Below are 20,782 nucleotides of genomic sequence, written 5' to 3'. Positions count from 1 at the left end.
TCTGCCAGGTATCAGCCCAGTAGCTAATTAAATCCAGATCCCGTTGTAGCCCCTGTGCTGCTAGATCAGTATCTGCTACACCACCCACCTTGGTGTCGTCTGCAAATTTAACCAGTTTACTGTATGTATTGGTGTCAATATCATTAATGTGGCTGTTCTGTCCTGAAACCGTAAAGCTGGAAATTTTTAAACGTAGTATGCATTTTATAAAACGTTGAATAAATAGGAGTCGTTTATTGGTGATTTCAGTTTCTGCTTTTCAACAAATATATGTTATTTTCTATACAAATCAATTCAGGTGAAACAAAAAAATGTACGTATTCAGGGTTGCAAACTCAGACTCTCACGCAAGAAATCTTACGGCAAATCTGTATTCCATTCGGAACTTAAAATTAGCTGCATCAAAAATGTTACAGCAGTTTGCAAACAATACAGACTATTTACAAGGTAATAAAACTTACATACATGTAAATGTATGTGAAGAACAGAGAACAGAAAATCTCACTCCATGCAGTTGACCAAAGTTGCCAACCCTGCATTTTATTTAAAATGAGAAGTAAAATGCAGTTTTCGACTGAAGCGGCTTATCATTCCTTTGCTTTGTTACTCGGACAAATACAAAACGAATGGATAAACATTATATGCGTCTCGTTTTGTATCTTTTTTTAAATAAGACCGCGTGCACATACCCAACTGTAATAGCAATTACAGTGATTTCGATTTGAAATCGATAAATCGTCCAGCCCTAGTCGTAAGTGTCTGATGATATTAAAGCCTCTAAATCATGAATTTTGTGATTTACAGAATCACCCCCCCTCCCCCCAAGTCCCTAGTTAAATTATTCCTCAACTACACACATACACCTCCCCAAAACACTGGTTCCCCACTGGTTCAGATGGTCCCACCTGTTCCAAAAGGTCTTCCAGTGCCCCATAAACCTAAAGCCCTCTTTCCCACACCACCCTTTTAGCCACACATTTAATCCCCTTATCTCAGCTAACTTAGCCTAGCTTGCACGCGGCATGGGAAGTATTCCAGAGAACCACTGTAGATGTTCTGCTTCTAAGCTTATCCGCGACTATGAATTTATCCTGCAGAACAGCCCTCCAGCCCTTTCTTATGTCATTGGTGCCAACATGCACCACGACCACTGGATCTACTGGCTTGTGAGACGGCTGCTGACCTGCTCTGGGGTACGGCTTGTCCAGTTGAGCCATCGCTCTTTCCAGTCAGGCCCCACCATGTCGCTGATGATTGAGTCGGCTGAGGCGGGGGGGGGGCAGAGGGAACGCATGTCAGGCTCAGCACGAGAGCCGCAGGAGACAGGCAAGGTGGGGGACATGAGAAAGGCCTACTGTCTCTGAGGCGGGACTGCAAGGTCTCCTCCATGAACTGGATGGCAGAGTCCCACTGGGGCTTGTCTGTGATAGAGCGGTCCTCCAGGGCATTATGCTGGATCACCCTCTGGGGAGAAAGAAGGCCTGGTTACAGCTTCAGGGCACCCCAAGACGCAGCGATACTCAAAGGGACTAAAAACCCACTACGGTAAGTTTAAAAGAACCTCCTGATTCTGTTCATTGCCTGGCCATTGGTCAGCATAAAGTGAGAGAAACTGGTGTGGAGTTGGGCCCAAGGCCCCCTACCAGGCTGTCCATGGCGCGCTCATTCCACTTGTGCCGCTTGATGCTCTCGTCCTTCACCGCCTCCTTCAGCTTGTCAAAGATGTCATCCTGATCCTTGCCCTTGTATTCGGCCATGAAGCGTGCAAACTCCTCCTGAAGGGTCTCCCATGCTACCTGGGAGGAGGTGGGGGGGGTTTTTGATGCCATGCTCAGTGCTCTGAAGCTCATCTATAGTTAGATAGCGTTCTTATATCTAACTGCAGACATCATATATAACAAAACATTGCAAAATAAAACACACATAGACAAACAGATGGGAAAGAAAGACAGACGGAGCAGTCAGATAAGTACAATGGGACACAGTAGCCGGGGGTGGGCAGCACCTCCAGAGCTTTGTGGGGCAGCTGCTTATCAGTCCACTGCTTGAGCTTGATGTCCACAGTGGTGTTGAAGGTTCCAGAGTTCATGGTCTGGGCGGCAGGGAGGTAGATGTTCTCAATGACATGGGTGGACACACGCTCCCACAGCTTCTTCTGCAGGATGGACTCCCTGGGGGGAATGAGGGGAATATGGGTTTATTGGATCCTCAGAGTCAGCAAAATTGGCTTCTGTCACGTTCATTTAACCTTTTCACTACGACCTTTTCTTAAGGACTTAAATGGCTCTAAGGTTTTGATTTAGATAAATAGCAAAATTTTGATGTGTGGTACTCTGGGTGAACACCTGGTTCTATAAGAACTATGGTCTGAGTCCCCAAGTGCGATTGTACCCACAAGCCAGCCATGTGCAAAAGAGCCCCCTTCAAGATGACTGGTAGGGGGAGTGGCTTACGCCATTGAGATGAACAAAAGCATGTGGGTAAAATATTGCTTCCCTCATCAGTGATCAGACAGCCCATTCATCACGAATGAGGGGGGTCATATTTCACCGGCCCTCTCAGCCTTGTATCAATATATGCATTCCGATGCACTGCCTGCTCACACCGGCGCTAGGGTGGCCTATGATTGTGCAAGGGGCCGTTCATCACACCATCGATCCTGGACACGATGCACGTGCGAATCTTTCGAAACCCGCCTCGGGCTTATTGACGGAGCTCCAGTGTTTGGCCCCCCTAGACCGAACCTCCCATTTCCTTCATGCAGCACGTGGACCTGTCATAGTTCTTTCAAGTCAGAGCCAACAGCCACCAGCTGGTGAGCAGCTTGGCGAACTTCAGAGCTTCAAATGGCTGAAGCGAGCTGATCACTGAACCCCGGTATACAGTAGGGTATGGTTGGGATATTATGCATATGGTTGGGTACAATTTTCAGATCAAATCAAGTCAAAATGTATAGAGCATATTTAAAACAACCGAGGCTGACCAAAATACTGGCCAAAATCAAATAAATCTAAGACAAAAAGAAACAAGAAGAGAAACACGATAAAAGCAGAGAAAAAAAAAGACTGTCACTCATGATGTAAGTAACCGAGAGGGAGAGCTGGGTTGCAAGGGGTCAGCGAGGTAAGGAGGAGCCAAGCTATTCAGCCATAAAGATAAACACTGCTACCTGAAAATGGACTCTGTGGCAGGCCGGAAGCCAATAAGGAGACACTAGCAGGGGTGATATACCATACCAGCGTGTTCCTATCTTAAAAATATGGCAGGGTGGGACTTTATTCTGCCAACCAAACTGAAAACGCATCCCAGGTCCATCCCTCACACTCTGCACAAAGCCAACCTACCAGTACATACCAGTGTTTCGGTGTAACTTGACTCAGACTGATCACTTCATCCAAGATTTCATTCTTGGCCTTTTCAAAGAGCTCGTTCTGTTGAAACGAGAGAGAAGCAAGTGCATTTTACTAGGAATCCTGTTTGTAATATGGGCATTTTATTGACAAAAGTCATACTTTATAAGGAGAATGATAAAGGCGCTTCAATGTTTCATTGTTAATGCAAGCAACTTTATTTCACACATCCTATGATTTCTCAGTGAAGCCTATCACCTAAATAACTAAATACTTTTGGTAGAATACTATTCCCAATTTGTTAACTCACCATTCACCCCTATTTTCAATGCCTGGCGATGTGGTGTTTGGGTGTGAGAGAGCTGGACAGTACTGGGGTCTAACCCAGCTGCCCTTGCTCCTCCTGGTCTGAGCATCACTGCATACATATGTATTCAGACATTAGCCTGACGCTGCCCATGTCCCCCCCTGCTCTTACCCTGTCCAGCTCCCGCAGGCGGGGGTAATTGTTCTTCCACTCAGTTTCCAGATTAAAGCGGGACGCTAAATCACAATGGGGAGAAAATGCGGGACAAGAAGGTGAGAAATCAACAGGCGAATCCATACAGCGATCAATATGCTGCCTCACGGCGTCAAGCCTGCAGACGGCTTTATTAGTAGCCGGGGGGAGTGGGGGGGGGGCATCTTCCTGTACAGCCAGCAGTTTCCCGTACGTACGGACGGCCAACAGGAGAGAACCACTCAACGTCTCAGGTGCAAAGTGTTACCTGTGTTAAGTGTGCTTCCGTCTTAACTCTCACATGAAGCAGAATGCTCTGTTCCAGTCCAGGAGCTAAGCAAGGCACGGGCACCAGGCACGCAGGGAACACTAGTCTGGGAACATCCTTGCTGGAGCCAGTAGCCTTAATCGCATTCCCGCCATCTCTCAATGCGCAAGGATCTATAATCCCTTGTGTGATGGCCCCATCTCTTCTCACACAATGGAAGACGTCGTAATTGCTGAGCTACCCACCCCTCAGGGGTTTTGCACGCGCTCCAACGGGCCGAAAATCTATAAGCAACACAATGGGCAGGGGAGCCAGGCCTGGCACCTAATCAATCTGCCCCACTCCCCTGCATGTGTGATGCTCCAGTACCCCCTAATTGGCCGAGGACTGGGCACTGGTTGTGGTGGGACATACGCTGGGATACTGGGATGGGAGGGCAGTACACTGGTGGGACATGGACACAGAGCAGCTTCACACATGCCAGGTCAGGGGGAGTCGATCTGTCCTGAGAGGTGCTAACAACAGAGTAGTTACTAAAGCCAGAAGGCACGATTTACAATTAGCACTGCTGGCTCATGCCACTGGGGTTGTGAGTTTGACTCCCACCTCCACTCTGTGCTGTTTCCTCCAAGTTCTCTCCCATAGTCCGAAAATCTGCAGTTAGGTTCATTGGTGTCTCTGACTGCAGCCCCCAGACCCTGACTGCGTGTGCCTGCCTGGGAGTGCTGCCCAGCCTAGGCCCCTCTGTTGCCTGGTAGGGGGTCCTGGGCTCCTGTAACTCTGACTGCAGCCCCCAGACCCTGACTGCGTGTGCCTGCCTGGAAGTGCTGCCTGGCCTTGGACCCTCTGCGGCCTGGTAGGGGGTCCTGGGCCCCTGCATCTCTGACTGCAGCCCCCAGACCCTGACTGCGTGTGCCGGCCTGGAAGTGCTGCCCAGTCTTGGGCCCTTTGCTGCCTGGTAGGGGGTCCTGGGCCCCTGTGACTCTGACTAAGATAAACATAATCCATTTCTCTCAAAGTACAAGAATGGTGACCTAAACATGGCCTGTCCACACATTACATAACTTCAGAACTATTTGCAGCACTTTCTGTCATCTTAGTGGATCTAATACCATAATCTCATAAAAATGAAGGGCATTTAATGCAAGGAGAGCCTTATATACCCAGACCAGCAGTTGGCACTATGCAAGAGCGCTGCTAAGGACACAAAGTTGTACTCTTAACCCAATCTGCTCCCAACACTGATTATCTGTATAAATTGCTCAGAATAATCATCCCCCTTTGGTAATAAGCCTCTCTAATTATCCAACCTTTGAAGGAATCTGCCTGCTGTTCCACAGACTCGCGCACCATCTTCCAAAAGCAGTCAGACACGGCCAGGCTCAGGTTCTTGGTGGTCACCTGATGAGCCTTCAGCATCCCCTTCCTGGAGAGATCCGAGGCGCATTAGTCAGGGACGAGTCACGGATTGCGAGTGACAGCTGCCGATGCGGCAAAGAACTGGGTACCCCCCCCCCCCGATCCTAACCACAATTGCTAAAGCGCTAAAATGCAAAAAATAATGCCAGAGGGAGGTCATACACCCTGGGGTTCACATCCTAACTAAAGTAACCATGCCCCGAACACGCAGAGACGTACTTCAGCAGACTGGATTTCTGGAAGAACTCCTCTTCGTAATCCTTGATGGCGTCGATGTTCTCGTTGGTGCTGCCTGAAAGGGCACAGGTGAGAGTTGAAGGCCGACCAACTTCACTCTCCCTCACCCACCAACGGCCAGACAGGGTTCACCTTTTCCAGTCACCACAGCAAAGTAGCCCAGCGCCTTCATGGGGAACAGCTTTCCTTCTACTATCTGCTGAATCTGTACAAAAGAAAATAACATATTAAATAGTTTATTTTATACATGCAGCCATTTGTAGTAAATTATCCCAGATTTTAGCAGATTTCTACAGAAGATTTTACTGTATGAGCAGCTGTCTAGAATAGCCAAACTGCACCCCCTTGTGGCCAAAACAGAGATACTCAAACAAAAAATATTGGACAGGCACTCACCCTACTGGGACTGGCCAGGTTCTTCTCAGCTAGGTCCACTTTGGTGAGAACAAAGATGGTCCGCTTCCCCTGAGGGTCCATTTGGCTGACCAGGTCTGTGACAATGCTACGCTCAGCATCAACTGAGCCATCTAGGAGAGGATATGGAGAACCCCTTCACTCTCTACGCCTTCCCACACCGCTCACCGGCCAGCATCACCCACATCGCCCCACACCGCTCACCAGCCCAATCTTACACCTGCCTTGGAACATTCAGGGTCTAATGGTACCTCACAGGACCCCACACAGAATGCTAAACTGAAACAGGAGGTGTGGACATCACAGAAGCTGCAGGGGAGGGGAGGAAGGTGCCTTTAAGAGAGGCTTCCTAATAGGCTGGCCAGCAGGAAGCCGAAGCCCAGCTCACCCTGGATGCATAGGATGATGGCGTTGGGGTTCTGCATGTAAGCCTTGCTGATGCTGAAGATGGTCTCCTTGGTGTCAGCAGCCATACCCGCAGTCACAGTCTACGAACAGGCACAGGCAGGCGTCAGATATCCCTCAATAGCCTTAAAATGGTATCTTTATTCAGCTACGTACTAACACAGTCAGTACACTCTCACGAAAATTTGCCCAGAGCCTAGTGTGCAACCCCAGCTGAAGCCCCCTCCACAGCCCAGCACCTGTGTACATTTGAGCCCCTCCCCCCACCCTAAAGGCACTGCCTACTTTCCATGCTTCTCCTCCATCTAACTCCAGCAACACATGGTTCGGCCCAGAGGACACGTTACACGCACCTCTTTGATTAACTGACATATCAGTGCAGCATATGGCTGTGTACGATTCTTCTAATAAGGTTACTTCAGTATTGCTTCTGACCAAAGAGGAAAGATGGCCATTATTAGATACTTATTTAGATACTGGATGACTAGTAACTTGCTCTTGTTATCCGCTGCCGGGTCCAGTCCTGCTTGTGTAAGCGTGTTTGAATTACAGTGAGGGGAAGACAGGCTCAGCTCACACTGATGACACCCGGCAGGTCCACCAGAACCATCCTCTGGATTCCTGGGCCCTTCACACTCAGGGAGATTGTCTGAGAGGAAGACAGTCAGTACACAGCTCTGTAAACTGGGAAAGCAGCCTTCTGCTATATTCTGTAACTACAAGCTTTCAGTGATTGCTTGTGCTTCACTACAGCACAGTGTAATTAATGACAATATACTGTGTAACCAATAAACTGTAATACTGTGCTAAATAAAAAAGTAATTGGTAATAATAAACACTATGTAGTACATAATAACTGAATATGCATTTAACAACAAACAGCATAATAATTTTATAATGCAGAGAATATAGGTGTCTACCAGAGGGCAAGAGACATACCAATCACACAGCCCTCCCCTCACCAGTCACACGGGGTCCAGCCCTCACCAGTCACACAGGGTCCAGACCGCATCCATCACACAGAGTCCTCCTCTTACCAATCACACGGGGTCCAGCCCTCACCTATAACATGGCACCCCACTGTCACCAGTTGTACGGGTTCCAACCCTCACCAATCACACAGGGTCCAGACCTCATCCATCACACAGAGTCCTCCTCTCACCAGTCACACAGGGTCCAGCTCTCACCAATTACACAGACTTCCTCTCAGCTGTTACACAGGGTCCAGCCCTCTCCAATCATATGGGGCCCAGGCCTCACCTATCACACAGCCCACCTCTCACCAGTAACACAGGGTCCAGCCCTCACCAATCACATGGCACCCCGCTGTCACCAATCACATGGCGCCCCGCTGTCACCAATCACATGGCGCCCCGCTCTCACCAATCACATGGCGCCCCGCTCTCACCAATCACATGGCGCCCCGCTCTCACCAATCACATGGCGCCCCACTCTCACCAATCACATGGCGCCCTGCTCTCATCTATGGCTGCGTTTGATTTAGGCTTAGGTCCGTCTGCAGCTGACATGACGTGGAGCGAGATCTGCCGGCGGCTGGAGGGGTGGAGTACTGACTACAGCCAAGTCGGACAACTTCTACTCTTCGTAGTGTGCAAGACCTGACTGCAATGGCAGCATTGCCAGAAGGGTGTAGATAAATCTATTCAAATATCACCTGCATGCACATTACTTCTTTTACAATAAGCAACTCCCAATCCAAACTGTTAGCAGTGAAAAAATAAACTATTGTGTACAGTGGCCCTGTGTAAAAAGTGAGCTGCCAGGAAAAAGATCAAATACATTTATTTCAAGGATTCAAAGTTTTTATTGTCATGTACAGAGTACAATGCAATTCTTACTTCAATGCCTTAATTCTTCACAGACTAGACGACTAAACAAAGCAGCAAATTACAGTAACTAACAATAAATAAACAACTAACTTAAGTGTACTATTAGAGCATTTATGTCATTTATTTAAACATCCATCCATTTTCTGAAACCGCTTAATCCCAACTGGGGTTGCGGAGGGGAACCAGAGCCTTTCCTGGGAACAATGGGCACAGGTGGGAACCAACCCTGGGCAGGCGCCAACTCAGCGCAGGGCACACACACTCACATGACTACAGGGCCTATGCAGACTCACCAATCAACCTATCCTGCACGCTTTAATTTTACCAGGTAAATTAACTGAAAACCAGTTCTCACTGCTTTACGTGCTTTTCAGGAGAAATAGCAGATAACGTATCGAAACTGCCTGGAATACAAACGTCATACGTGTGACTAAAATCTTCAGCCAATAAGGGCAAAGTTGTGTCATCATGGAGGCGGTTCCAGTTTGTGCAACTGAGAGGTGCTGCATGATCTGTCGTGACGTTTTGCAGCGCCGGCTGGAGTAGGACAAAAAAATCTAACCATGACACCCCGCTTTCACCAATCACACGGGATCCAGTCCTCATCTATCACACAAGGTCCAGCCCTCACCAATTATATGGATTCAGTTCCTCACCAATCATACAAAGCCACACTCACCAAGCACAATGGCCTGAACCCCTCCCATCACACGGGGTCCGTCCTCACCTCAGGGCTGACGGTCTGGCCTTCCCTCACGCTCTTCTTCATTCGCAACTCGATCTCATGACGCAGGGCAGCCAGCTGCGCGGAGGGAGAAGATCACGCTGGGTCAGCAGGCACCCATAACTACAGAGCTAATCCGGATAGAAAACACATCAGGGTGGCCATTTTTAAAGGGTCTCACGTCTTGCTCTTTGCTCAGGTCAAATTCCCGCGAGCTGTCCTTGAACATGGCAACGTGGTGAGGACCTTCGCTCAGTGTCACCTGAAGGAGCGAGACAGCACATTCTCAAGAACCACATACTCTTCTAATTATGATGAAAAGTAGTCATGATTCATCGCCAAATGAAATCTACCAAAGACAACGGGGGTTTTCCTCACCAAAGATACAAGCTGCAAAAAAAGACAAAGACGCTGAAGTAAGAACCACAGAGAAGAATGTTTCCGGCATTCACCTTCACTGGAGAGCGAGTCATCATCTCTCCCGAGCCCCGTGGGAAGATCCTGGCTTGGGCAATCATCTCCAAGACGCTAGTCTTGCCTGCACTCTGGTCTCCCACCACTACCACCTACAGGAGAAAGCGTGCAATGACATGGGGAAAAGTGGGTGCTTGTCATTAAGCTTGGGCTGGTTCAGGTCAAAGGGCAGCTGCAGCTCAAACAGTGATTAAGCAGGACAATATAGACAAGTGCGTATGCATAATGAGCAGGTAGTTATGGGGATAGTTTAATGGACCATAAACTTTTGTAGTTTAGTTGCGCAAGCAGCTCATTTAATTATCAAGCTGGTCTAGACAGCCACCACACAGCAGTAGGAGCGGCACACCATGGCTCAGCGTACCCGAGGCAGGTGATCCTGGGTGTTGTAGTTGGAGTCGTAGTCGGACAGGATGTCCAGGACCTCAGAGTACATGTCGATGAGTGACTTCTGGGCAGGAGAGACAGGCACAGCTGACAAACCCAACCTTTTCCTCCAGGGATTGACTGCCATGGATGAACTTTTGGCGCAGAGGCTCGTCTATGCTTAGGACGTGTGAAAAACAAGGAGGCCTCCTTTTCTGGGACTTTTTTTTTTACCCTGCAATAAGACTAATTTTCACACACTGATCTTGAATCAGTGCTTAAGAGGTAGGCTCCCATTCATATATGTATGAAGAGGCAAAAGGTCTAAGCTGATCTGATGAATTAAACTGCTGACAAATATGCTTAAATTTGATTAGATAAGAGCAACAGTGAACAATGGGCCTGGTACAGTACCACCCAATGAAGTGTACTTGTCCACTAGCAGCTGGTGAAATGGAGCACGGTAATCACCTTGACCTTCCTTTGATGAATGCCCTTGTCGTCTTTCTGAAGCACCACCTTCCTTAGCTCCTTGTTCTCCTTCTCCAGATGTTCCAGCATGCGCTGATACTTCATCTGCATGTGAGATCATCCCAGGCATAAAACAGAATTAGAGCACAATTGAAACCTGCAGCCTGGATTGTGATTTACCCTTCAAATACAGAGAACAGGGGGCAGAAACTGATCTAAAGGGAAAGGTGCACTAAACAATAATGAGTTGAGCAAACACCCAGCTTTATACAGGGATACACTGTAAAAAAAAAAGGCTGCATAGACATACTGCATATATATGCTTCTTTCCTATCTGTGCAGTACCATGGCACACTGGGTACCTCCTTCCTATCTGTGCAGTACCATGGCACACTGGGTACCTCCTTCCTATCTGTGCAGTACCATGGCACACTGGGTACCTCCTTCCTATCTGTGCAGTACCATGGCACACTGGGTACCTCCTTCCTATCTGTGCAGTACCATGGCACACTGGGTACCTCCTTCCTATCTGTGCAGTACCATGGCACACTGGGTACCTCCTTCCTATCTGTGCAGTACCATGGCACACTGGGTACCTCCTTCCTATCTGTGCAGTACCATGGCACACTGGGTACCTCCTTCCTATCTGTGCAGTACCATGGCACACTGGGTACCTCCTTCCTGTCTGTGCAGTACCATGGCACACTGGGTACCTCCTTCCTATCTGTGCAGTACCTTGTGACACTGGGTACCTCCTTCCTATCTGTGCAGTACCTTGTGACACTGGGTACCTCCTTCCTATCTGTGCAGTACCATGGCACACTGGGTACCTCCTTCCTATCTGTGCAGTACCTTGTGACACTGGGTACTTCCTTCCCATCTGTGCAGTACCATTTCACACAGGATATCTCCTTTATGGGGGCCATAACAGGAAGAGAAATAATTGAGGTTAGTACCTGTGTCCGGACAAGCTCCTCCTGAAGCTGGTCTATCTTTTCTTTATCTGAGACCTGTAAAACAAAGTTTACAGCCAGTTTACACAGGCTGAACAGTGAACCCTTACCGAGGAGGAAGACCAAAGAAATTCAAGACCCAAGAAACCGGATGTATTCATGGGGCAAGAGAAAACAGTGACTGAGGTAGAAGGAAAAACGAGGCAAACAGTCTTTGTGGGAAAAATCAGCAGCAGGTCATATTAGAAACATGCTCTGCAAAAGATCTGATTAAAACCACAGTGTATTGATTTTACAAAATATGGCATCCCCAATCCATACCTGTGGAGTCACACAGTAAGTACAATAGAACAACAAGAAACCAAAAGCAGAGACAGGCCAGAGGACAGACATCCCACCTCTCCTGAAATTCAACAGCAGCTCCCTAATAGCAGAGAATACCCTGGAAATCTGTTGTATCATTACGTTCAGAGGCAGTAAAATATTACTGCCAGCTAGTGATGGACAAAATGACGCTTCACAAATTATTTGCTGTGTTTTGTGTCCCCACTAGATTGTGCACTTAGATTACTTTGGGTCATGCTTTGTGTCCTATTTTTGAACAGAGAGCGCCATCTAGTGCCGTCAAGAAAATACAGCTAGTGGTTCATGAAGCTTCATTTTGTTCATCACTATCACCAGCACCCCTCTCCCCAGATAGTCCATTTTACTACTGGCACTCCAACCAGCCAGCTTGGCTTGGGCAGTTGAATGTTTACTATCTTCCAGACATTACACTGGTTTTTTGTAAGATATCTTACAAAATTACGGTATTTACGGTGATTACGGTATTTACCACAAAAATTTTCTGAGTGGGGTGGTATCAAGCTATTCCCTTGTCAACCTTCACGAAATCATCCATCCATCCATCCACTTTCCAAACCGCTTATCCTATTGGGTCGCGGGGGGTCCGGAGCCAATCCCGGAAGCAATGGGCACGAGGCAGGGAACAACCCAGGATGGGGGGCCAGCCCATTGCAGGGCACACTCACACACCATTCACTCACGCATGCGCACCTACGGGCAATTTAGCAACTCCAATTAGCCTCAGCATATTTTTGGACTGTGGGGGGAAACCGGAGTACCCGGAGGAAACCCCACGACGACATAAGAACATAAGAACTATACAAACGAGAGGAGGCCATTCGGCCCATCAAGCTCGCTTGGGGAGAACTAAACTAATAGCTCAGAGTCGTTAAAATCTTATCTAGCTCTGATTTAAAGGAACCCAAGGATTCAGCTTGCACTACATTATCAGGAAGGCTATTCCATACTCTGACTACACGCTGCATAAAGAAGTGCTTCCTTAAATCCAGCTTGAAATGTTCTCCCGCTAATTTCCACCTATGGCCACGAGTTCGTGTATTTAAACTAATGCTGAAGTAACTATTTGGTTGAACAGCATCCAAACCTGGGGAGAACATGCAAACTCCACACATATGTGACCCAGGTGGAGACTCGAACCCAGGTCCCAGAGGTGTGAGGCAGCAGTGCTAACCACTGCACCACCATGCCGCCCTCTTCCTGAAATCAGTTTGACTAAAATAGGATGTCTGCCTTGGTGTCCTCCCAGACCAGGCAAAACATAAGCAGAAATCATCTCAGAAGGCCTGGGGATGCATTTCTGGTAAACAAACTCAGACCGTTTCCTGGACATGCCATGCTGTTAGCAGGAAAGTTAAAAGAACATGCTGTCACAGAGCTGGGCTGAACAGCAGATCAGAGCACCCCTGGGTCTTAAAGCCACCTGCACACCAACTAGAGTTTTGAAAGAAAGAGGAGGAGCTGGTAGGAGTCTCAGATCAATACAGACAGCCTCAGGGAAGCTGACTGGTTTACCGTCATATCTGAGTACGCATGAAGTGTAGAGGATAAACGGAGAAGGGAAGGGAAACGGCAGGTGGGGAGTGGGGGGCGTTTCTCTTCCACCCACTCCCAGACCAGACAAAACAGAATTAGAAAAATCTCAGGAGGCCTCAGCCTGGCATATTTACATAACCAGGCAGAGGGGCGTGTCTCAGGGGGAGGAACTCTGGGGTGGGTTTGGTTTGCCGCGGGTGGGGTTGCTTCACCTTGCGCTTGTGCGACGGGGGATTGGGGCGGTCGCTATCAGGTACGGTCCTGCGTGTCTCCTCCTCGTGCTGCTGGATCTGTCGCTGAATGAGAGCAAGCTCCCTGAGCAGATCCTACACCGGGGCATCGCGGGGGTGGGGGTGAGGGATGCAGAGACAGGCGTGAAACCATGAAAGGGACAATCCAAGGACGAGATGGCCTAGTGCACACACCTCCAACCCTGACCCTGGAAACCCATTCGAACACTAAACCAGGGCGAAACCGGGGAGCTTTAAACAGACATCATTTCAAAACATGGAATCAACTATCAATCCCCTTTACAGTGGTGCATTTATAAGAGAACTTCCTCAGGTAACAAAAGACTTATGAAACTCGGGACAGGTTACCTAATTGTATCTACCAGGTTAACAAACACCGGGACAAGGGCTGAAGACAAGGTTAGAAGGGCCTGAACACATGTGGGACTGCTGAGAAAAAAAGCAACGAAACATCAGCTGTAAAGCTGCTGGAGAGCAAGGGAATGCATTGGAGGATGCGAGAACTGAGACCGAAGCGGAAATGAGCTGCAGATCAGGACAAAGGCTGGAGTCTCAGCTCACAAGCTGAGGGTCGGCTCTCCTGCTCCATGCCACCTAGACAGATTATTGGGGTATAATGGTGGATTCCCACAGGAAGTGGTACACTTTCACAACAGGCATGTGAAAGACGACAAGATCACGCGAGAGACATTATGGAAAGTGTGCCTCTTGCTTGGAAACATTCACCAAGAGGGTAGCAAGGATTTAGAAAAACTATCAAAGCATAATCACAGACTTGCTAATTCATTATTACAGTAACACAGGGAAGTGCACAGGCAGCCCCTGGGGTAATAGAAAGCTAGTTTCTAGAAGAAAGGATAGTGAAGCCATTCTGCATAATACCTTACCTTTTTAAAGTGCCTGTCACTGCTGTCTGCAGACTGGCCACCTGTAGCTTTAAATGCGGGGTCCCCTGCAGATTCTGTGAGGGGGCGTTCAGGGAGACAGGACATCAAAACTACGATCTGACAAAGCTGTCGCTCTCGCAGATCTATACACAAAGGTCTGCCATTGGTACCACTTCACAATCAGGCTCTCTTTTGTCACTTGTAAATGGTAGTGACTCATTAATAAAAAGAACACCGTGCTATAACTTGTTTAAAATGGTTTATAAAATAAGTGTACCAACCTAATTAATAACCAGATTTTAAAGCAATCATAAACTCTTTATATGTGTAGCCTTATTGCAAAGTGGCACCCTGCCATTCAAGTAAAGAAGCAGCACAAAATTAAAGTTTGGAAAAGTGCTAAAATAAAACTTTGCTATTTCATTCGACAAGCTGAGCGTATCACTTGCTATTTAGTTTCGCTTCAGTAAAAAAAATCTGCTGCACAAAAATCCAACCTGTACCAAGCAGGTGCAACACTAGGATTTCTCACTTAAATATGGGACGCCATTCTAAATAGGGTCTAGAACAGTGGTTCTCAACCTTTTTTGCATCAAGACCCAGTTTTTACCATTCCAGCTGTGTCGCGACTCTATATCAAGATTAGGTCTAAATTAATGCTATGATCAAGCACACAGTGCACTCTGCAATTTATGTCAATCAATGCCTATCACACAAATCTGATAGGACGTGCCAGTGAATTTTAAATTAAGCATCTAGTGTTCACTAGGTTTGTGCTAAGCAGTTGCAGACCCAAGACTCTTTTTTATAGGTTAATTCTAGGAATGGGGCTGGGAAATCCGATCATGGATAAGCATAGGAGCTTGCTGATTTTAAAATGCTTATATTTCCAACTCTGCCTCACGACCCTTTCAGAACTTGCGCGACTCATGGATTGACAATCGCTGGTCTTGAACCACCTATGGCACCAAGCCAGTTCTTCATTAGTTTGCGTCGACCAAACTTGCAATTTAATTAATGGATTGCACAATTAAAACCATGTCAAAGCCAATGGCAAAACTGAATTTGTGCATGACTTTCCAACGGTTTCAAATTATTATAAATACTAATTGTTTCTAAAGGTTATTCGTCTTTAAAATACAGGATCTATTTTATTATCCCAGAATGAATTCTTCATAAGAATAAAGAATTTTAGAAATGCAATAATACATTTTTATATAATTAAGTGGTATTCTAAAATCAACAAAGTTTTATTTCCCAAACATTTGACCAACCAAAACTATAGTGAACATCCAATGTTAAGGTAAGAGCAAAACGTTTAGGAAGTCAAAGGAGGCCAGCACACCTTCAGCCTGAAGGAAAGTGGTTACAGAAAATAGATCTGTTAATGAAAAGATAGCAAACAAATGCATTTTAGATTGGCCAGCTAGAGCAGGTATCTGTTGTTAAGTGCAGTATGTAGCATGAGATGTACTCATTGCTGATGTCAGAAGATTTAACATACACCAACATAACTCTATTTTTAAGGCACCAATTAATATTGAATTTTGACTTAATTTTAACAGACATCACCACAATCAAGGTGTAAGATTAATGTGACCGTGCTGTGCTCTAGCCAAGCAGCTAACCAGCAAGGCTTCTCAGAGCTGATACATTCTACTAGACACTGGACTTTTTGGTTTGGTGGCCACTACTATCTTGGTGACCACGCCCTTCTGAGCAGCAGCAACCAATCAGCAGTGGCTTCACAGGAAGTGGCCTGGGAAACTGTGCCAGGAAGTGGCATCACACACACCTAACAACAGACGCAGACCAGAAGCTCCTTTGACTTCATTACTGACAATAACACCTGTAAAAAGTACGCAGGGGGTGGGGGACAGGGAGTGGAGAGAAGAAATCATCAAAAGATGGAAACAGGAAAATGTATGTATTCATAATTACAGCAGCACTGAGTCTTTTCAGAATGTTCCTTCTGTTTCCAGTTTCATAGCTCCAGTGGACCTCAAGGATATATGTAAATTCTTACCACAAGCAGATGATTTTTTACACTTTGTTTGTGACATTAGTGAAAGGTCATTATTTCATTGTGGCCCTTAAAATTTAAATTCTATATATTTTTTCATATATTAGCTCACAACCCCCATAAGTAACACAAAATGCAATGGACTGAGTATGTAGCATCCATTACTTTAACCAGTACAGGGCAGAGCATTAATCAGTACCCTTGCCACAACTTGACCCTCACCTGGAATCTTTATAAAAACAGAACTGTAACTTGTAATTATTAAAAGCCACACTACTACCAATAAAACGCTAGGTGTATGTTAACATCCTGTATAATTCTTTCTTCATCAGACCTTGAAAGCCTAGTTTTACTTGTCTCTTTATGACAGTAAAGAAGCACAAAGCAAGATATATGTGAAAGTGTCACAATTAACAGGTAGATAGTTTTGTATCACAACCTGCAAATGCTAATATAATCTATTTAAATACATTTTAGATGATTAAACTAAAGTAGTAAATCTCCAGACATTTAATATTAAAATCAAAAGTAATTTATGTTCAATTAAAGGCAAGTTATGTTTAAAGCAAAAGTTGAAACAAGGCATAAAAAATACATATTACTCTGAATTAACATACAATGTCAATCACTGATTTGGTTAAACCCAAGAGAAACCAATTCAAGAACCAATATGAATTAATCAAATCCTGTGATTGACAGTTCATGATCAACCCACCCACCATCAGATTCAGACCCCAGTTCTCTCACTAATTTAAATCATCTTCATGAGAGAATTACTACATATTATTCACAGGAGTAAAAATGTATGTTTTGAAAGTGAAATGTCATTCATGATCATAACTGGGTATGAACAATTAGCAACAGACAACAACCTCCCACACTGAGAATCCAAGCCTAGCCTCTCCTGACTAATTTAATGATTAATTTAAATAATCCGCCATTGGATAAAATCAGCCAAAGACCTACATGTTAAATCTCACCTTGTGCTGGGAACATTCTGATTCAAAAGCTTCAATCAGGCACACAAACACCATGACACAAGCAGGCAGCTGATGTACAAACCATTGGAGATGAGGGTCCTAAGGAAGGTGAAGTTCTCACTGATCTTCTCCAAATCAGGCAACAGCTTCGCTAGCTCTTCAGCGTCAGGGAGGGCACTTACAATCTTTTCTTCATTAGTAAAAGAAAAAAGTGGGTACTACTTTACAATAAGTCTCCCCTTTGCCACTTATAAACAGTAGTAACTCATTAATAAAAAGAAAACTGTCTTATAAATTGTTACAAATCGTCTATTAATAATTTACTAAATGTTACAACCTAATTAATAACCAGATTATAAAGCATTCATAAACTCTTTATATGGGTAGCCTTAGTGTAAAGGGGCACCAAAAACTGTAATTAAGTACATCCCAGAGATTGTAATCTACAACCACTTGATGAAATCCGCGACCTGCTGTCAACGACGAGTGGGTCACATTATCTTCAGTAGCCCTGAATTTAGACTAGTTTAAGCAGAGACTGTTGACTGATCACAAAGCCTCATGTTAACAGCACTTACACATAAATATCAAATGTGTCATATGAAAAAAGGCAACACAATTCCATCTCTAAAGATGACAATTTCTACAACCACGACATCGAACACGCACCCAGGTCAATATGTTCACCGAGCTCCCAGAAGAAATCCGGCACTATCGATGTGTATTCACTGAAATCAGGCAGGAGATCTTTCCATTCATCGTAGGTCTGAAACGTCAAGGAATTCACTACGTATAATTCCACAGACTAAGTTACTTTTCCACATTTACATATACAGGGATTTAAAGATTACTTTTGTAAAATAGACATGTTTAACAGTAAATATACTCTATAAGCATTACGTCCCAGAAAACCTGTATCATAAGCAATATACTCTTTATGCAAAATGCCTCAGAGAACCTGCATTATGAGTAATATAGTCTATATACACTATGCCTCAGAGATCCTACATTACGAGTAATATAGTCAATATCAGGGGTCACCAACATGGTGCCCACAGGCACCAGGATGCCCCCCAAGCACCACATTAGTCGCCCGTGGACCTGTTCTAAAAATAGCACAACTCACCAGTAAACAGTGTCTAAAATTTTATTTTATCCTGTTGCTATTCTTCTTCAATCACATTTGCATTTATATAGATTTGAAAATGGCAATATCTAAAAAAAAAGCATTTAAAGCATGAGTATTATACATGATTTAAGAAGAGTGTATCAAACTGGTAGCCCTTCGTATGGCTCAGTACCCATGAAGTAGCTCTCAGTTTCAAAAAGGTTGGTGACCCCTGGTCTATATACACTATGCCTCAAAGAACCTGCATCTTGAGTAATATACTGGACATGCATTATGACTAGAGAACATGAATTATGAGAAACATTTTCTACAATGATTTGAGGGAGGCTGGCGGTCACCCATCTTACCTTTTTTGCGGTGTACCCTCCTCCCACAGCAGAACCCAGCAGGATGTACCGAAGCTTGAAGAATCTCGTGACCAGCCGGGTGACCCAAAAAGAACGGTACTGCTGGAAACAGTGTCCCCCGTGTCGAGGACGGGAGGAACGCAGAGGTGGCCGTGACAGGTTGGTGAAATGCCTGACCGCCGGGCAATGAGGAGGGTGCTGCATCCTGCCAGTCCAGGAGAACAGGTAGTGGGGGGCGCAAGACATGGGGACAGGCTTCTGCAGAGATACTCTTACTCTCATTCTGGAAGACACCAGTTTCCGGCACGCCACACTGTGCAGACAGACAACTGTTTCAGTATTAAGGAAATATAAACAAATGAACTAAAACTCTGATTTATCTGCATTTTTAAATGTTTGTAATATTCTGATGAAAACTGAAACTTTATTTCTGAAATAACTAAAGGGTCATTACAAATGTGTAAGTTATAGCTGAAAAAAAATGCAAAAACTCTATTATAAACAACACTTCAAAAGCTGTAGCTACCCAGCTTGACAATAACACGTTTGGATAGGGAATACCAGTAATAAACCTACTTAAAAGCAAGTTAATTAGTAAATTAGTACTTAGACTCCAGCATCAAAGCCATCAATACATAGTATCCTGTCAAGGTAAATATGGTTTTAAAGTTCAGATAATTGTGCAAATTAAGTTTATACTGCCTTTTAGTCGCATTTGTAATTCATGGTCCCCTCTGAACGTAGCTGACATTACTGTCTTCATTCCCACTAACTGATGTGAACACATACAGTCGCCCTCATGGAAAACCATTCGCTACCCGAATAAGCAACTAACTACCTTGATAATGATAATATCTATAAACCAATCACTTACCAGGCGACAGAATTTGCAGCACGTAGCATAATGCTATGAGCAAAGAGGGGGAGGGATAAATGTAAATAACAGTTATATTTTTAAAATACACTTTATTTCATTTTTTTTACATATGATACAACCAGCAGGCTAGGGCTAGCTAACAAGGACAAGGTAAGAAAGCGGTGACAGGGAGACTTCCTCAAAATTGGTCCTTACACAAATGCCTGCCGATCTGAAACAGAAACGCGGATTAAGGCACACTTTCGTTCCGACCAAAATTAAAAGTGATCGTGACATTTTCTCTTTAAATATAATGCTATTAATACTCATTAACGAAATACATCTAGACTGTTGGTTAATAATGTAGTTATTTCTTCCAGTTAAATTCTTTTTACTAATTTACTACTAACAACAGCCATTTGTAGAGAATGATACTCTTCTTAATTATTTGCATTCCTGTTTGGGGCAACAGTATCAATCGGTGTATCGATTAACTTGGCCAAAAGTGTTATGTCACAAAGATACAGATATAGCACACAGCATACAAATCCTGAGGAATTCCACCTATTGGACACGTGGAACATTATCTCTCACTAATTGGTTTCAGAACCTCCATTTAGCAGCCATACAAACAGACAGGATGGCCAGGCATGTATTTCTCCCCTTCTTAAGGCAGTCAGTGAAATATCAATGCAAAACCAATAACAAGTGCATGCACCACTGCTCCAGAGTAGGGAGTAGCATGAGTCCCTGAAGTCTCACTAAGATGTCTCAGCTTCTTGATTATGGGGTCGATCTATTCCGCCAGGTCAAAACAGATCATAGCTGTGTGCATTTTTCACTTAGCCCTAAACATATTCTGCCATCAGCATACAGCCTATAGTGTACCTGTCCTTAGGCCAGATATGCATTTTGGGTGGAGAAACACCAAAGTTTCGATGCACTGTGTGTAAATGATCCTAATGGGCATTCTGTAACAG

The 20,782-nt window shown here is 45.2% G+C and overlaps 1 protein-coding gene across 5 annotated transcripts in view; it reads right to left on the bottom strand.

Annotated features, from left to right (window-relative positions):
* The window catches only part of opa1 (OPA1 mitochondrial dynamin like GTPase), a 38,099-nt gene extending 18,078 nt beyond the window's left edge, over positions 1 to 20,021 (bottom strand). Inside the window, exons 1-25 of one of the 5 annotated variants that reach the window (XM_048977669.1) lie at positions 19,821 to 20,021; positions 18,947 to 19,259; positions 18,140 to 18,236; positions 17,553 to 17,660; positions 16,263 to 16,316; positions 14,468 to 14,541; positions 13,542 to 13,655; positions 11,434 to 11,487; positions 10,478 to 10,582; positions 10,005 to 10,091; positions 9,619 to 9,732; positions 9,348 to 9,428; positions 9,170 to 9,244; positions 7,170 to 7,241; positions 6,576 to 6,675; positions 6,170 to 6,300; positions 5,906 to 5,978; positions 5,756 to 5,828; positions 5,428 to 5,543; positions 3,829 to 3,893; positions 3,355 to 3,431; positions 2,006 to 2,171; positions 1,644 to 1,796; positions 1,356 to 1,464; positions 1,184 to 1,263 (exon numbers count right to left, since the gene is read on the bottom strand). In XM_048977669.1, coding sequence (XP_048833626.1) covers positions 1,184 to 1,263; positions 1,356 to 1,464; positions 1,644 to 1,796; positions 2,006 to 2,171; positions 3,355 to 3,431; positions 3,829 to 3,893; positions 5,428 to 5,543; positions 5,756 to 5,828; positions 5,906 to 5,978; positions 6,170 to 6,300; positions 6,576 to 6,675; positions 7,170 to 7,241; positions 9,170 to 9,244; positions 9,348 to 9,428; positions 9,619 to 9,732; positions 10,005 to 10,091; positions 10,478 to 10,582; positions 11,434 to 11,487; positions 13,542 to 13,655; positions 14,468 to 14,541; positions 16,263 to 16,316; positions 17,553 to 17,660; positions 18,140 to 18,236; positions 18,947 to 19,259; positions 19,821 to 19,849 — 2,520 coding nt within the window. In that variant the 5' untranslated portion in view covers positions 19,850 to 20,021. The remainder of the gene's footprint in view (positions 1 to 1,183; positions 1,264 to 1,355; positions 1,465 to 1,643; positions 1,797 to 2,005; positions 2,172 to 3,354; positions 3,432 to 3,828; positions 3,894 to 5,427; positions 5,544 to 5,755; positions 5,829 to 5,905; positions 5,979 to 6,169; positions 6,301 to 6,575; positions 6,676 to 7,169; positions 7,242 to 9,169; positions 9,245 to 9,347; positions 9,429 to 9,618; positions 9,733 to 10,004; positions 10,092 to 10,477; positions 10,583 to 11,433; positions 11,488 to 13,541; positions 13,656 to 14,467; positions 14,542 to 16,262; positions 16,317 to 17,552; positions 17,661 to 18,139; positions 18,237 to 18,946; positions 19,260 to 19,820) is intronic. The other 4 variants (XM_048977670.1, XM_048977672.1, XM_048977671.1 and 1 more) reach the window with 4 other exon arrangements.
* Positions 20,022 to 20,782: the final 761 nt, after the last annotated feature.

This window comes from Brienomyrus brachyistius, chromosome 15, assembly GCF_023856365.1.
Source record: "Brienomyrus brachyistius isolate T26 chromosome 15, BBRACH_0.4, whole genome shotgun sequence".
Classification (NCBI taxonomy): domain Eukaryota; kingdom Metazoa; phylum Chordata; class Actinopteri; order Osteoglossiformes; family Mormyridae; genus Brienomyrus; species Brienomyrus brachyistius.
The sequence above is the reverse complement of the archived record's forward strand: the minus strand, read 5'-3'. Positions and strand labels throughout refer to the sequence as shown.